The sequence below is a fragment of the Moschus berezovskii genome, chromosome 8 (genome assembly GCF_049115385.1).
Source record: "Moschus berezovskii isolate FMDL1 chromosome 8, NW_MosBer_1.0, whole genome shotgun sequence".
Lineage (NCBI taxonomy): Eukaryota > Metazoa > Chordata > Mammalia > Artiodactyla > Moschidae > Moschus > Moschus berezovskii.
Window position 1 is genome coordinate 71,553,468 of NC_142467.1, and position 17,375 is coordinate 71,570,842.

Genomic DNA, 17,375 nt, shown 5'->3' on the forward strand with positions numbered 1-17,375 from the left:
AACGGAGCTGAGAGGAAGCTGTAATTTTCAATATTAAATAACACAGTGAGGGAGGCCCTCAGTAAAATATGACTTCTGAGAAACCACCTGAAGGAGGTGAGGAATGTGAGCATGTGGCTGTCTTGGAGGAAAATCACTGCAAGCTTTGCTCCATGAAACTGGAGGGGAGCAATATGACCATATTACATTTTTTTTTTACAATATTATATTGGTTGGTTTTGCCATACATTGACATGAATTCGCCCCAGGTGTACATGAGTTCCCCCTCCTGAACCCCCCTCTCACCTCCCTCCTCCCTTTATCCTCACAATGGAGTATTACTCAGCCATTAAAAAGAATGCATTTGAATCAGTTCTAATGAGATGGATGAAATTGGAGCCTATTATACAGAGTGAAGTAAGCCAGAAAGAAACTCACCAATACAGTATACCATCACATATATATGGAATTTAGAAAGATGGAAATATAACCCTGTATATGAGACAGCAAAAGAGACACAGTTGTATCGAACAGTCTTTGGGACTTTGTGGGAGAGGGTGAGGGTGGGATGATTTGAGAGAATGACATTGAAACTTGTATGTTGTCATATGTGAAACGAATCAGCAGTTCAGGGTCAATGCATGTTACATATTACATTTTAATGTAATCTTCCAACTACTGTGTTGAGAATAACTTGAAGGAAAGTAATTAGGAAGCAGGAAGACAAGTTAGGATGTTACATCAATAGTTCAGGTGATAAATGATAACAGCAAGGGTCAGCGTAGAAACAACAGAGGTGGTGAGAAGTCATGAGATTCTGGATACATTTAATAATAAAACAAAAAATTGCCAATTATTGTGGGATTTGAGAGAAGAGAAATGTCAAGATGGATTCCATGTGGCTATTAACTGAGTAGCAAAGCAGCACAGGCTCAACTTTTTAACATTTTACTTTATACTGGAATATAACTGATTAACAATGTTCCGGTGGACAGCAAAGGGAGTGAGCCACATATATAAATGCATCTATTACCCCTCCAAGCCCCCCTCCCATCCAGGATGCCACACAACATTAAGCAAATTTTAGCACAGGCTCATTTTAATGCCTGTGCAGTATTTCATTACATGAAATACCATACTCAGTGATAACTCATCAATAAAACCTTAGATTGATTCCAGATGCTGCTTCTGTAAGTAATATTTCAATAATAACTCAGTGCCAAAAATATTTCATGTGTCCATTTTTCCACAAGCTATGCATATTTCCATGTCATTTTGCACACATTCCAAACTAGCCTTCAAGAAAATGATGCAACCTCACCCACAATGAAGTTGAATGGATGATTTCAGGAGCAATGAATATGCATCAGATTTAAAGCTTGCTCACTGATATAATCCCCTTATACCTCACACCTTGTGCCTTCTCACTAACCTGCAGGCAACCTGTTTGCCCTACCTTTAGCTGTATGTATGATGGAAATAGCCAATGTAAGTTTTCCAGAAGTTTTTATACTGCTGGGCTTCTCTGAACGACCCTCTCTAGAACCCATCCTTTTTATCTTTGTCTTGGGAATTTATGTGCTGTCTGTCTTGGGAAATGGCATCATTATTGTGGTCTCCTGCATGGATGTGCATCTCCACACTCCTATGTACTTCTTTCTTGTCAACCTTTCCTTCCTGGACATTAGCTTCACCACAAGCATCATCCCACAACTCCTGGTCAATCTCTGGGGACCACAGAAAACCATAAGCTATGGAGGGTGTGTGATTCAGTTCTATATCTCCCACTGGTTGGGAGCAACTGAATGTGTCCTTCTGGCAGTCATGTCCTACGATCGCTATGCTGCCATCTGCAGGCCACTCCACTACACTGTCATCATGCATCCAAAGCTTTGCTGCAGCCTGGCTTTTGCCTCATGGCTTGGGGGTCTGACCACCAGCATGGTAGGTTCCACACTCACCATGCTCCTGCCTCTCTGTGGGAACAATCGCATTGACCACTTTTTCTGTGAGATGCCCCTCATTATGCAACTGGCTTGTGTGGATACCAGCTTCAATGAAGTAGAGATGTATGTGGCCAGCTTTATCTTTGTTGTCTTGCCTCTGGGTCTCATTCTGGTCTCATACAGCCAGATTGCCTGGGCTGTGTTGAAGATGAGGTCAGCAGAAGGGTGGAGAAAGGCATTCAATACCTGCTCATCCCATGTGGCAGTGGTGGCTCTGTTTTACGGGAGCATCATTTCCATGTATCTCCAGCTTGCCAAAAGAAACTCACACAAGGCAGGTAAGCCTGTAGCCCTCTTCTACACTGTGGTCACCCCAATGCTGAACCCCCTGATTTACACTCTAAGGAACAAGACTGTGAAGAAGGCACTTAGGCACATTGTATTAGAAAACTGGTTTTGGAGGGACACATATATTTAAAAACTTATCACTTGTGAGGAGGAAGTAGATTTAAAGGGATCAAAACTGATTTGGAGTGTCAGGATATTTGGGATATCGTTTCTATACACTATTTCTTAAGTTCAAAGTAAATGACAAACTGAAATGGATGTACTTACATATTTTTTTCAGGCCAGTGCAAAGAGAACTTATTTTCTCTTTTTATTTTTTTATTAATAAGTATATTTTGTTAATTATTTATATAGCTGTGTATGTGTTATATTCATGCTACTTACAATATTGTAAATTATTTATGTAGCTACATATGTTAATTGTTATATTATTTTGTTAATAGTTTAAAGCAATGTCTGTCACTGAGGGCGTATAATATGTGTGAAATACTTTACCTTTTTCTCCCCTAATATCTGTAATGACTCAGTGAAGTAGATATTATTGAACTCACAAAGGTTCAGTTCAATTCAGTTCAGTTCGGTCGCTCAATCGTGTCCGACTCTTTGCGACCCGATGAATCACAGCACGCCAGGCCTCCCTGTCCATCACCAATTCCCAGAGTTCACTCAAACTCATGTCCATCGAGTCGGTGATGCCATCCAGCCATCTCATTCTCTGTCGTCCCCTTCTTCTCCCGCCCCCAATCCCTCCCAGCATCAGAGTCTTTCCCAGTGAGTCAACTCGTCACATGAGGTGGCCAAAGTATTGCAGTTTCAGCTTTAGCATCAGTCCTTCCAATGAACACCCAGGATTGATCTCCTTCAGAATGGACTGGTTGGATCTCCTTGCAGTCCAAGGGACTCTCAAGAGTCTTCTCCAGCACCACAGTTCAAAAGCATCAATTCTTCGGCAATCAGCTTTCTTCACAGTCCAACTCTCACATCCATACATGACCACTGGAAAAACCATAGCCTTGACTAGACGGACCTTTGTTGGCAAAGTAATGTCTCTGCTTTTTAATAGACTGTCTAGGTTGGTCATAACTTTCCTTCCAAGGAGTAAGCGTCTTTTAATTTCATGGCTGCAATCAGCATCCGCAGTGATTTTGGAGCCCCCAAAAATAGTCTGACACTGTTTCCACTGTTTCCCCATCTATTTCCCATGAAGTGATGGGACCAGATGCCATGATCTTTGTTTTCTGAATGTTGAGCTTCAAGCCAACCTTGTCACTCTCCTCTTTCACTTTCATTAGGAGGCTTTTTAGTTCCTCTTCAGATAATTACAAAGTTATCAAGATTTTATTCTGAGATGTAAGTCTATTCTTTGTATCCATGGACATATATGCCATTTTGGCTATAGTCTCTTACGATGTAATAAGAAATATATACTTTTTTTTTTGTCCTGACTTCTGGCACTGAGCTTCTAGGACCCTTGAAATTTTCTGATTGATATGGATGAGAATGTATCTTTTATTTTCATAACAAACATTTCAACATACCTAAGTTTATGCCAATGAATTAACTCAAATAAGAGTGCCTAGATAGCTTCCGGAGGATGCCTGGATACCAGAGGAACTGACCATGTGATTAGAAGTTTGTAATTTTCAGTCCCAGCCCAATGTCTGGGGAGGAGTTACTGGAAATTAAGTCATTAATGGCCAATAACTTAATGAATCATGCCTATGCAACGAACCTCCACAAAAACTTTAAACAACAGTGTTTGGAGACTTCCAGGCTGGTGGCTGCATCTATGTGACAAGAAGGTAGGGTGCCCTAAACTCTGCCGAGACAGAAGTTCCTGTGCTTAAGACCTTTCCAAACTTCATCCCATGTATCTCTTCTCTTATATTGTTTGTAATAAACCAGTACACTAAAGTGTTTTCCTGAGTTATGTGAGTCATTTTTGCAAATGACTAAATCTAAAGAAGGGGTTATGGTAACTTCTTGATTTATAGTTAGTTGGTCATAGACATGGGTGGCAACCTAGAGCTTGCACCTGCCTTCTAAACTGGGGGTGGTCTTGTGGAGGACTTTGTTCTTAAATTGGCAGGATCTGGTACTAGATTTAGGTAGTTACTGTCAGAGTTAAATTGAATTACAGGATGCCCAGTTGGTATTTGGAGAGTTGGAATATTGGTTATTGTTGTGAAAAAATCTCACACATTTGGTGTCAGAAAAGATGTGAGCAAAATACAGTTCATGCACTTTCAGGAGGAGGAAACTAAAGAGGCAAATGCCTCAAAAGTAGAATTTTTAGTAGAATTTTCAGAAAATTAGAGATTTCTTCAATAACATGCTGAACAGATACATCTGTAACTATAGAAAGATCAGTTTCCCTATTCAAGCCTACGTATTCTGTGTACAGGTTATATAAAGATTTTTTTATTCACTCAGTACTATTCATAAGTCCAAGAATTATTTCTGGAGGTTATGAAAACTAGCACCCAAGCGGCACTAAAAAAAGTGAATCAACCTCAAGAGCGATCACTGGACTTGTTGATTTAAAACTCAAAATCATGTTGTAAAGTTAATATTTACGAGCAGACAAGATGGCGGAGGAATAGGACGGCGAGACCACTCTCTCCTCCACAAATTCATCAAAAGAACTTTTGAACGCGAGTAAAGTCCACAAAACAACTTCTGAATGCTGGCAGAGGACGTCAGGCACCCAGAAAAGCAGCCCATTGTCTTCGAAAGGAGGTAGGAAAAAACATAAAAGATAAAAAGCGAAACAAAAGAAGTAAGGACGGAGCTCCGTCCCGGGAAGGGAGGCTTTAAAAAGAGAGAAGTTTCCAAACACCAGGAAACATTCTCACTGGCGATTCTGTGGCGAGCCTTGGAAGCTCAGAGGGCCACATAACCCTCTTTTTTTTTTTAAGATTTTTTTAAAACCCACAGATTACCCGCCAAACGGTAACTCCCAGCAGAGAAGCAGCACAGACGCCTGCATACGCCATTAGCAAGCGGGGCTGGGCAGGGAGGAGCCGGCTGAACTGCTTAGAGAGAGGACTGGGCTTGAATGCCGCGAGAACAATTTGAGAGAACTGGGGAGAGCAAAGCAGACTGTGGGATAGCTTCCCCACGAAAAGGCGGAAAGCTCTAACCTATGACTCGGCCAGCCCCGCTCACAGAATAAAGGACTGAGCATAGCGAGCCGGCTGCGGCTGGCCCATCCCCTATCCCCCGCCGAGACAGGCAGGGAGCGCAGCCAGAGCCGGAGCGGGCAACCGCGGCCCCAGAAAGGCATCTGATACAAACTGCAGACAGGCTTGTTGCTATTCAGGACTTCTTGGGCTCGGGCCGGTTGATATCCCCCTGAGAAGGTGCGCCGGTTGTACACCCAGAAAACTGAGTGGCGGGGACTGGGGAGGCGATAAGTCGCAGAGACCCCGCTCGCCAAACACCTGGTCCCCTGAGCTGCTCGGACTGGGGAAGGCACAAAACGCAGGCCCAACCAAGCCTGCGCCTTTGTGGAGTACCTGAGAACCTGAACTTGAGCCGCTCAGACCTGGGAAGTGCATACAACCCGGTGCTGGCCTCGGACAGTTCCCGGCAGAGCAATCTAGAGCCTGTGCAGTATAGACTGGGACAGCATACGTGCTGTGAGCGGGGGCAAACCCAGTGTGGCTGAGACGCTGCGAGCACGCCCCACAGACGCCAGAGATAATCGACTGCAGCGTTCCTCCCTTCCCAGAACAGGACTGAACAACTGAGCCTTAAAAAGTGTCCACCCACCCCCTAGTATCAGGGTGGAAATTAGACACTGAAGAGACCAGCAGACAGAAGCTAAAACAGAGGGAACCACCTTGGAAAGGACAGATAGAGACGTCTAGAGACTACTCCAAGAATAAGACCAAAAACCAGAGGCAAGAGGCTTAAGCCCAAATCCTGAGAACACCAGAGAAATCCTGACTCCAGGGAACATTAATCGATAGGAGCTCATTAAACGTCTCCATACCTACGCTAAACCCAAGGGTCAACAAGTTCCAGAGCAAGACATACCACGCAAATTCTCCAGTAACACAGGAAACTAGCCCTGAGCTTCAATATACAGGCTGCCCAAAGTCACTCCAAACCCACTGACATCTCATAACTCATTACTGGACACTTCATTGCACTCCAGAGAGAACAAATCCAGCTCCACCCACCAGAACACCGACACAGGCTTCCATAACCAGGGAACCTTGACAAGTCACCTGTCCAACCTCACACACAGCAAGGAAACTACATAATAAAGAGAACTCCACAAACGGCCAGAAGAGGGAAAGGCCACCCCAAGCAAAGCATTATAAGCAAGATGAAGAAGCAGAGAAATACCCAGCAAGTAAAGGAACAAGATAAATGCCCACCAACACAAACAAAAGAAGAAGATATAGGGGATCTACCTGAAAAAGAATTTCGAATTTTGGTGGTGAAAATGATTCAAAATCTTGAAAGCAAAATGGAATTACAGATAAATAACCTGGAGAAAAGGATTGAGAAGATGGAAGAAAGGTTTAATAAGGACTTAGAGGAAATAAAAAAGAGTCAGTATACAATGAATAATGCAATAGATGAGATCAGAAACACTCTGGAGGGAACAAACAGTGGAATAACAGAGGCAGAAGACAGGATAAGCGAGCTAGAAGATAGAATTGTAGAAATAAATGAAACAGAGAAGAAAAAAGAAAAACAAATTAAAAGAAATGAGAACAATATTAGAGACCTCTGGGACAATGTTAAACGCTCCAACATTCGAATCATAGGAATCCCAGAAGAAGAAGACAAAAAGAAAGACCATGAAAGAATACTTGAGGAGATAATAGTTGAAAACTTCCCTAAAATGGGGAAAGAAATAATCACCCAAGTCCAATATTCACCCAGAGAGTCCCCAACAGGATAAACCCAAGGCGAAATACTCCTAGACACATATTAATCAAATTAACAAAGATCAAACACAAAGAACAAATATTAAAAGCAGCAAGGGAAAAACAGCAAATAACACACAAGGGGATTCCCATAAAGATAACAGCTGATCTTTCAACAGAAACTCTTCAGGCCAGGAGGGAATGGCAAGACATACTTAAAGTGATGAAAGAAAATAACCTACAGCCCAGACTACTGTACCCAGCAAGGATCTCATTCAAATATGAAGGAGAAATCAAAAGCTTTACAGACAAGCAAAAGCTGAGAGAATTCAGCATTACCAAACCAGCTCTCCAACAAATGCTAAAGGATCTTTTCTAGACAGGAAACACAGAAAGGGTGTATAAACTCGAACCCAAAGCAATAAAGAAAATGGCTACGGGATCGTACTTATCAATAATTACCTTAAACGTAAATGGGTTGAATGCCCCAACCAAAAGACAAAGGCTGGCTGAATGGATACAAAAACAAGACCCCCATATATGTTGTCTGCAAGAGACCCACCTCAAAACGAGGGACACATATAGACTGAAAGTGAAGGGCTGGAAAAAGATATTCCATGCAAATAGAGACCAAAAGAAAGCAGGAGTAGCAATACTCATATCAGATAAAATAGACTTTAAAACAAAGGCTGTGAAAAGAGACAAAGAAGGAAACTACATAATGATCAAAGGATCAATCCAAGATGAAGATATAACAATTATAAATATTTATGCACCCAACATAGGAGCACCGCAATATGTAAGACAATTACTAACAAGTATGAAAGGGGAAATTAACAATAATGCAATAATAGTGGGAGATTTTAATACCCCACTTACATCTATGGATAGATCAACTAAACAGAAAATTAACAAGGAAACACAATCTTTAAATGATACAATAGACCAGTTAGACCTAATTGATATCTATAGGACATTTCACCCCAAAACAATGAATTTCACCTTTTTCTCAAGTGCACATGGAACCTTTTCCAGGATAGATCACATCCTGGGCCATAAATCTAGCCTTGGTAAATTCAAAAAAGTTGAAATCATTCCATGCATCTTTTCTGACCACAATGCAGTAAGATTAGATCTCAATTATGGGAGAAAAACTATTAAACATGCCAACATATGGAGGCTGAACAACACGCTGCTGAACAACGAACAAATCATAGAAGAAATCAAAAGAGAAATCAAAATATGCATAGAAATGAATGAAAATGAAAACACAACAACCCAAAACCTCTGGGACACTGTAAAAGCAGTGCTAAGGGGGAAGTTCATAGCAATACAGGCACACCTCAAGAAACAAGAAAAAAGTCAACTAAATAACCTAACTCTACATCTAAAGCAACTAGAAAAGGAAGAAATGAAGAACCCCAGGGTCAGTAGAAGGAAACAAGTTGTAAAAATTAGGGCAGAGATAAATGCAAAAGAAACAAAAGAGACTATAGCAAAAATCAACAAAACCAAAAGCTGGTTCTTTGAGAAGGTAAAAAAATTGACAAACCACTAGCCAGACTTATCAAGAAACAAAGGGAGAAGAACCAAATCAATAAAATTAGAAATGAAAATGGAGAGATCACAACTGACAACAGAAATACAAAGGATTATTAGAGAATACTATCAGGAATTATATGGCAATAAAATGAATAACCTGGAAGAAATGGACAAATTCCTAGAAAAATACAACTTTCCAAAACTGAACCAGGAAGAAATAGAAAATCTGAACAGACCCATCACAAGCACGGAAATTGAAACTGTAATCAAAAATCTCCCAGCAAACAAAAGCCCAGGTCCAGACGGCTTCACAGCTGAATTCTACCAAAAATTTAGAGAAGAGCTAACACCTATCCTACTCAAACTCTTCCAGAAAATTGCTGAGGAAGGGAAACTTCCAAACTCATTCTATGAGGCCACCATCACCCTAATCCCAAAACCTGGTAAAGACCCCACAAAAAAAGAAAACTACAGGCCAATATCACTGATGAACATAGATGCAAAAATCCTTAACAAAATTCTAGCAATCAGAATCCAACAGCATATTAAGAAGATCATACATCATGACCAAGTGGGCTTTATCCCAGGAATGCAAGGATTCTTCAATATCCGCAAATCAGTCAACGTAATACACCACATTAACAAACTGAAAAATAAAAATCATATGATTATCTCAATAGATGCAGAGAAAGCCTTCGACAAAATTCAACATCCATTTATGATAAAAACCCTCCAGAAGGTGGGAATAGAAGGGACATACCTCAACATAATAAAAGCTATATATGACAAACCCACAGCAAACATTATCCTCAATGGTGAAAAACTGAAAGCATTTCCCCTAAAGTCAGGAACAAGACAAGGGTGCCCACTCTCACCACTATTATTCAACATAGTTCTGGAAGTTTTGGCTACAGCAATCAGAGCAGGAAAAGACATAAAAGGAATACAAATTGGAAAAGAAGAAGTAAAACTTTCACTGTTCGCTGATGACATGATCCTCTACACAGAAAACCCTAGAGACTCTACCAGAAAACTACTAGAGCTAATCAATGATTACAGTAACGTTGCAGGATATAAAATCAACACACAGAAATCCCTTGCATTCCTATACACTAATAATGAGAAAATAGAAAGAGAAATTAAGGAAACTATTCCATTCACTGTTGCAACGAAAAGAATTAAATACTTAGGAATATATCCACCTAAGGAAACAAAAGACTTGTACATAGAAAACTATAAAACACTACTGAAAGCAATCAAAGAGGACACTAATAGATGGAGAAATATACCATGCTCATGGATTGGAAGAATAAATATTGTAAAAATGAGTATACTACCCAAAATAATTTATACATTCAATGCAATCCCTATCAAGCTACCAAAGATATTTTTCACAAAACTAGAACAAATAATCTCACAATTTGTATGGAAATACAAAAAACCTCGAATAGCCAAAGCAATCTTGAGGAAGAAAAATGGAACTGGGGGAATTAACCTGCCGGACTTCAGGCTCTACTACAAAGCCACAGTCATCAAGACAGTATGGTACTGGCATAAAGACAAAAATATAGATCAATGGAACAAAATAGAAAGCCCAGAGATAAATCCACGCATCTATGGTCACCTCATCTTTGACAAAGGAGGCAAGAATATAAAATGGAGAAAAGACAGTCTCTTTAACAAGTGGTGCTGGGAAAACTGGTCAGCCACTTGTAAAAGAATGAAACTAGAACACTTCCTAACACCATACACCAAAATAAACTCAAAATGGATTAGAGAGCTAAATGTAAGACCAGAAACTATAAAACTCTTAGAGGAGAACATAGGCAAAACACTCTCTGACATAAATCACAGCAGGATCCTCCATGACCCACCTCCCAGAATATTGGAAATAAAAGCAAAAATAAACAAATGGGACCTAATTAAAATCAAAAGCTTCTGCACAGCAAAGGAAACTATAAGTAAGGTGAAAAGACAGCCTTCAGAATGGGAGAAAATAATAGCAAATGAAGCAACTGATAAAGGATTAATCTCCAAATTATACAAGCAGCTCCTGCAGCTCAATTCCAGAAAAATAAATGACCCAATCAAAAAATGGGCCAAAGAACTAAACAGACATTTCTCCAAAGAAGACATAAAGATGGCTAACAAACACATGAAAAAATGCTCAACATCCCTCATAATCAGAGAGATGCAAATCAAAACCACAATGAGATACCATTTCACACCAGTCAGAATGGCTGCTATCCAAAAGTCTACATGCAATAAATGCCGGAGAGGATGTGGAGAGAAAGGAACCCTCTTACACTGTTGGTGGGAATGCAAACTAGTACAGCCACTATGGAGAACAGTGTGGAAATTCCTCAAAAAATTGGAAATAGAACTGCCATATGATCCAGCAATCGCACTCCTGGGCATACACACCGAGGAAACCAGAATTGAAAGAGACACGTGTACTCCAGTGTTCATTGCAGCACTGTTTATAATAGCCAGGACATGGAAGCAACCTAGATGTCCATCTGCAGACGAATGGATAAGAAAGCTTTGGTACATATACACAATGGAGTATTATTCAGCCATTAAAAAGAATACATTTGAATCAGTTCTAATGAGGTGGATGAAACTGGAACCTATTATACAGAGTGAAGTAAGCCAGAAAGAAGAACACCAATACAGTATACTAACACATATATATGGAATTTAGAAAGATGCAAATGATAACCCTGTATATGAGACAGCAAAAGAGACACAGATGTATAGAACAGTCTTTGGGACTCTATGGGAGAGGGTGAGGGTGGGATGATTTGGGAGAATGACATTGAAACACGTATGTTGTCATATGTGAAATGAATCACTAGTTCAGGGTCAATGCATGTTATAGGATGCTCGGGGCTGGCATGCGGGGATGACCCAGAGGGAGGATAAAGGGAGAAGGGAGGTGGGAGGGGGGTTCAGGAGGGGGAACTTATGTAAACCCGGGGCAAATTCATATCAATGTATGGCAAAACCAACCAATATAATATTGTAAAATAATTTGCCTCCAATAAAAAATAAACTACAAAAAAATAAATAAATAAATAAAAAGTTAATATTTACATTTTTTTAAATTTATTTATTTAAATTGGAGATTAATTACTTTACATTATTGTATTGGTTTTGCCATACATTGACATGAATCTGCCCCCAGTGTACATGTGTTCCCCATCTTGAACCCCCCTCCCACCTCCCTCCCCATCCCATCCCTCTTGTTCATCCCAATACACCAGCCCAGAGCATCCTGTATCATGCATCGAACCTGGACTGGCGATTCATTTCACATATGATAATATACATGTTTCAATGCCATTCTCCCAAATCATCCCACCCTCGCCCTCTCCCACAGAGTCCAAAAAACTGTTCTATACATCAGTGTCTCTTTTGCTGTCTTGTATACAGGGTTATCTTTGCCATCTTTCTAAATTCCATATATATGCGTTAGCATATTGTATTGGTGTTTTTCTTTCTGGCTTACTTCACTCTGTATAATAGGCTCCAGTTTCATCCACTTCATTAGCACTGATTCAAATGTATTCTTTTTAATTACTGAGTAATACATTTTTGAGATGGGAAAATTCTGATCAGAGAAAAAATTTGATCATAAAGAAAAAAATAGCATTCATGTTTTTCTTTAAAACATATTAACTGGGAGTACTACAAACTCATTTACTTTCAGCAATATTTTGAAAGGTTTTTCTGGACTTTTTTTGGCCAAAACCCTGTCTCTAGAAATTTTGCTCCCACGTTTTTAATTCAATACCTCCCTATATGTCACACGTTGACTCTCAGAATACTCATTTGAATAATACCAACAGATATTGGGAAATTTGGATCTTGGATAAAGTGAAAATAAATAGAGCATTGAGGTTGATAACTTATCAACACTATCAACTATTAATTCCTTAGTTTATTTCTTTTTTAAACTTTTTTATTGGGATATAGTTGCCTTACAATGCTCTGTTTGTTTCTTTAAGTAAAGCTATGACCAACCTAGAGAGCATATTAAAAAGCAAAGGCGTCACTTTCTGGTCAAAGGTCTGAGCTTAGACAAAGTTCTAGGCTATGGTTTTTCTAGTAGTCATGTATGGATGTTAGTGTAGGACCATAAAGAAGGCTAAGCACCAAAGAATTGAAGCTTTTGAACTGGTGTTGGAGAAGACTCTTGAGATTTCCTTGGATAACACAGAGATCAAACCCCTTCATTCTAAAGGAAATCAACCCTGAATATTCATTGGAAGGACTGATGTTCCAATATTTTGGTCACCTGATGCAAAAAGCCAACTCATTGGAAAAGACCCTGATGCTGGAAAGACTGAAGGTAAAAAGAGAAGAGGGTGGTAAAGGATGAGATGGTTAGATAGCATCACTGACTCAATGGAAATGAATCTGAGCAAAAATTGGGAGACAGTGAAGGACAGGGAAGTCTGCCATGCTGCGGACCACAGGGTCCCAAAGAGTTGGACATAACTTAGGGACTGAAAAAAAGCAATCTCCTAAAGAACCATCTTAACGTAGAGTTCAGCTTTCTTTTATATTTAGAGAAAAGATGAGACAGGAGGGTTCAAGATTAAAGTGTCTTGCAACTACCTAGCATTCAAGGGAAGCATAACTTTACTTTGTTTTTTGGTTTGCTCACATAGAGTAGATCACAAGGCTCTAGTGAAACTTTAAATTAATAACAGTCATTTTCTTTTACCATTCTTATCTCTACTTGTTTGCAACGGTTCCAGACTGAAAGAAAACTACAATAAGAGTCATAACTAATCCGGGACTGCAGGATGAGAAATTTCTTAAGGGAACTTAATGAGTTATTTGGGCACAAGAAACATTTTTCTGGGCTTCCCAGGTGGTTCAGTGGTAAAGAATCCACCTGCCAATGCAGAAGACACAGGTTTGATCCCTGGGTTGGGAAGATCCCCTGGAAGAGGGCAGAGCAACCCACTCTAGTATTCTTGCCTGGAGAAGTCCACAGATGGAATAAACCTGGTGGTCTACAGTCCATAGGTCACAAAGCGTCACACATGACAGAGACAGTTAGCACAGCACAGCACAGTTTAATGCTGTAACTCTTGACATGCAGTGCTAAAGTACTAAAGTAATAGAATACATAGACTAAAGAATGAGGGAGGCAGTTTCAACACGGTGACAATGAAGACATTGTCATTCTTTGACAATGAAGACATCCTCCTCAGAACCTAAAGAAATTCATTTGAAGTGTGATTTGTGGCTCATGATGAAGTCAACAACTGAAAGGACAACAGTGATTCTACACAATTTCTGGCACCACATTCAGTAGAAGTAATGCAGACTCACCAACAGAGCCATCCTGAAGCAGCACAGCCTGAGGGAGAGTAAGGGAGGTTCTTCCTAAACAGTGTAAATTTTTATCTCGCTTGTATTATAAGTCCTTAAGACACAGTGAAAGGGGAAAAGATGCTTATGTGACCTATTGGAAACTCAGTTCAGTTCAGTTCAGTCGCTCGGTCATGTCCAACTCTTTGCGACTCCATGGACTGCAGCACTCCAGGCTTCCCTGTCCATCACCAACTCCCGGAGTTTACTCAAACTCATGTCCATCAAGTCAGTGATGCCACCCAATCATCTCATCCTCTGTCATCCCCTTCTCCTCCTGCTTCAATCTTTCTCAGCATGGGTCTTTTCCAATCAGTTGATCCTTCTCGTCAGAAGGCCAAAGTGTTAGAGTTTCAGCTTCAACATCAGTCCTTCCAGTAAATATTCAGGACTGATTCCCTTTAGGATTGACTTGTTGGATCTCCTTGCAGTCCAAGGAACTCTCAAGAGTCTTCTCCAACACCACAGCTCAAAAGCATTAATTCTTTGGCATTTAGCTTTCTTTATAGTCCAATTCTCACATCCATACATGACTACTGGAAAAACAATACCTTTCACTAAATGAACCTTTGTTGATAAAGTAATGTCTCTGCTTTTTAATATGCTATCTAGGTTGGTCACAGCTTTTCTTCCAAGGAGTAAGCATCATTTAATTTAATGGCTGAAGTCACCATCTGCAGTGATTTTGGAGCCCAAAAAATTAAAGTCTATCACTGTTTCCATTGTTTTCCTATCTACTTGCCATGAAGTGATGGGACCAGATATCATGATCTTCATTTTTTGAATGTTGAGTTTTAAGCCAATATTTTCACTCTCCTCTTTCACTTTCAACCAGAGACACTTTTAGTTCTTCACTTTCTGCCATAGAGTGGTATCATCTGCATATCTGAGGTTGATAATCCTCCCAGCAATCTTGATTCCAGCTTGTGCTTCATCCAGCCCAACATTTCGCATGATGTACTATGCATATAAGTTAAATAAACAGGGTAACAATATACAGTTTTGATGTACTCCTTCCCCTATTTGGAACCAGTCTATTATTCCATTTCCAGTTCTAACTGTTGCTTCCTGACCTGCATACAGATTTCTCAAGAGGCAGGTCAGGTGGTCTGGTATTTCTACCTCTTTCAGAATTTTCCACAGTTTATTGTGATCCACGCAGTCAAAGCCTTTGGCATCGTCAATAAAGCAGAAGTAGATATTTTTCTGGAATTCTCTTGCTTTTATGATTATCCAGCGGATGTTGGCAATTTGATCTCTGGTTCCTCTGCCTTTTCTAAATCCAGTTTGAAGCTCTGAAAGTTCATGGTTCATATACTGTTGAAGCCTGGAAACTAGCCACCTACTTTTTTGTATTATTCACCTATGCACCTTTTTTGCCCAATACATAAGAATCTTTGAATCCCCATGATTACTTCTGTCACTCTTGCCCTTTTTTGCAGCAAGCTTTGGAGCACAGGTTTTGATGCTCTCTCACCCAAGCAAACTGAACCTGAGTCACCCCGGCCCCTTTGTATACCCCACAACTTTCCCTCAGGGTCTCCTCACATGCTTAACTCAAGCATGCACAGTCTGGAAATTAAGCCACACTTCCCACAGGGTTTGAAGTCAATGAGATGATTTCCTTTCCATCAGGAAACTGATGTGAGATGCATTTCTGTGTGGGTATTTTCCCACAACAATCAGTTCTTTGACACATGTTGGATATCTTTAGAATTTAAGTGACAGTATTTACTTGAAAATACTATCAGATGTCCAGTTTAAAAGACTCAGTCCCACAAGACTGTACCCAACTTTAGACCCCAATCACAAGTCTAGCTTATCAGCTGTGCTTCTAAATAGGGACTTCCCCAGTGGCTCAGCTAGTAAAGAATCTGCCTGCAATGCAGGAGACCCAGGTTTGATCCCTGGGTCAGGAAGCTCCCCTGGGGGAGGGAATGGCTACCCACTCCAGTGTTCTTGCCTGAAGAAGTCCATGGACAGAGAAGCTTGTTGGGCTATAGTTCATGGGATTGCTTCAATCACAAGTCTACTTGTCACCTGTGCTTCTAATTAACTCAGTTATAAATTGAAGGTTTCCATGACTCCCTCCTCAGGTTTGATTAATTTGTTAGAATGGCTTACAGAACTCAGGAGAACATTTTTCTCACTAAATTAATTATTCACTCATTCCAAAGAATATTAAAGATTACAAGTAAATACCCAGATAAAGAGATATATAGGGTGGCGTCCAGGTGAGCCTTAAACACTGGAACTTCTATTCCCATGTATTTTGAAGCGTTCAACTCTCATGACATGAAGATGTTTTCTTGTTCACCAACCTTGAAATCCCCTACAGCCTGCATTTCTGAGTTTTTATTGAGGCTTCATGACATAGACATGGTTGACTTAATCATTGACCTTTAGTGAATGATTCAACCTCCATCCCCTCTCCTCTCTTCTGAGGTTAGGGAGTTGGGTGTATGGTGGAAGGGACAGGACTGAATGTTTCAACACTATAACCACCCAGTTAATTCCTCTGAGAACCAGCCCCAGTCTGCTGGTTATCTAGTGCATGGCAAGTCGACCCAATGGACTATAATCTTCCAAGCTGCTCTTTCCAGGGAGTCTCCAGGCAAAAATATGGAAGTAGGTTGCCGTGCCCTTCTCCAGTTATCTTCTGACCCAGGGATTGAACCCATGTCTCTTATATCTCCTGCATTGACAGACGAGTGCTTTACAACTAGCGCCACCTGGGAAACCCCAGTGGTTACCTAGAGACTTTCCAAAAGTCACCCCATTTACACAAACTCAACTCTAGTTGAAAGGGGTTTTTATCATTTGCAAATGATAACCGTTTCTCCCTTTTGCTCTAAAAACATTTCAGAAACTGAGGACAAAATTTAAATATTATAACAAATGATGTCCTTATCAGTCTAGTCATCTAAGACATTATAATATATATAATTACAATATATATATCACAATATCGTACAGCTCCCATATCTCTGCTAGATGGAGCACTGATACCCCTGCTCATGGCTAAAGTCGCCTCTGCCCTTGTCCTGCTCTACTGTTATTTGACATTATAACCCAAATGCATTGGGCATAGAGTTTGCCTTGGGAACACCCAGACTAAAATGAAAGTAATTTCTTCAAGCTCAGCACACTCCACTTTGTCTTTCAGCTTGGGATGGGATACTGTGTAAAGTGGTGGACATCAGATGGTATCAAAAATATGGTTAAAAACTGTAAACACACTCAGCAGTCAACCTCCTTGGTCCAAGGTTGTAATGAAAGATATGAG

At 40.3% G+C, this 17,375-nt stretch overlaps 1 protein-coding gene across 1 annotated transcript; it reads left to right on the forward strand.

The window, feature by feature from the left end:
• Positions 1-1,449: 1,449 nt before the first annotated feature.
• Positions 1,450-2,403, forward strand: LOC129558894 (olfactory receptor 2C3-like). The gene has a single exon (XM_055430315.2). It carries the CDS (start codon positions 1,450-1,452, stop codon positions 2,401-2,403), a length of 954 nt encoding a protein of 317 aa, XP_055286290.2.
• The last annotated feature ends 14,972 nt before the right edge of the window (positions 2,404-17,375 follow it).

Coding starts and splice junctions, on each gene's coding strand:
- LOC129558894 (XM_055430315.2), top strand. CDS start 1,450: ATGATGGAAATAGCCAATGTAAGTTTTCCAGAAGTTTTTATACTGCTG.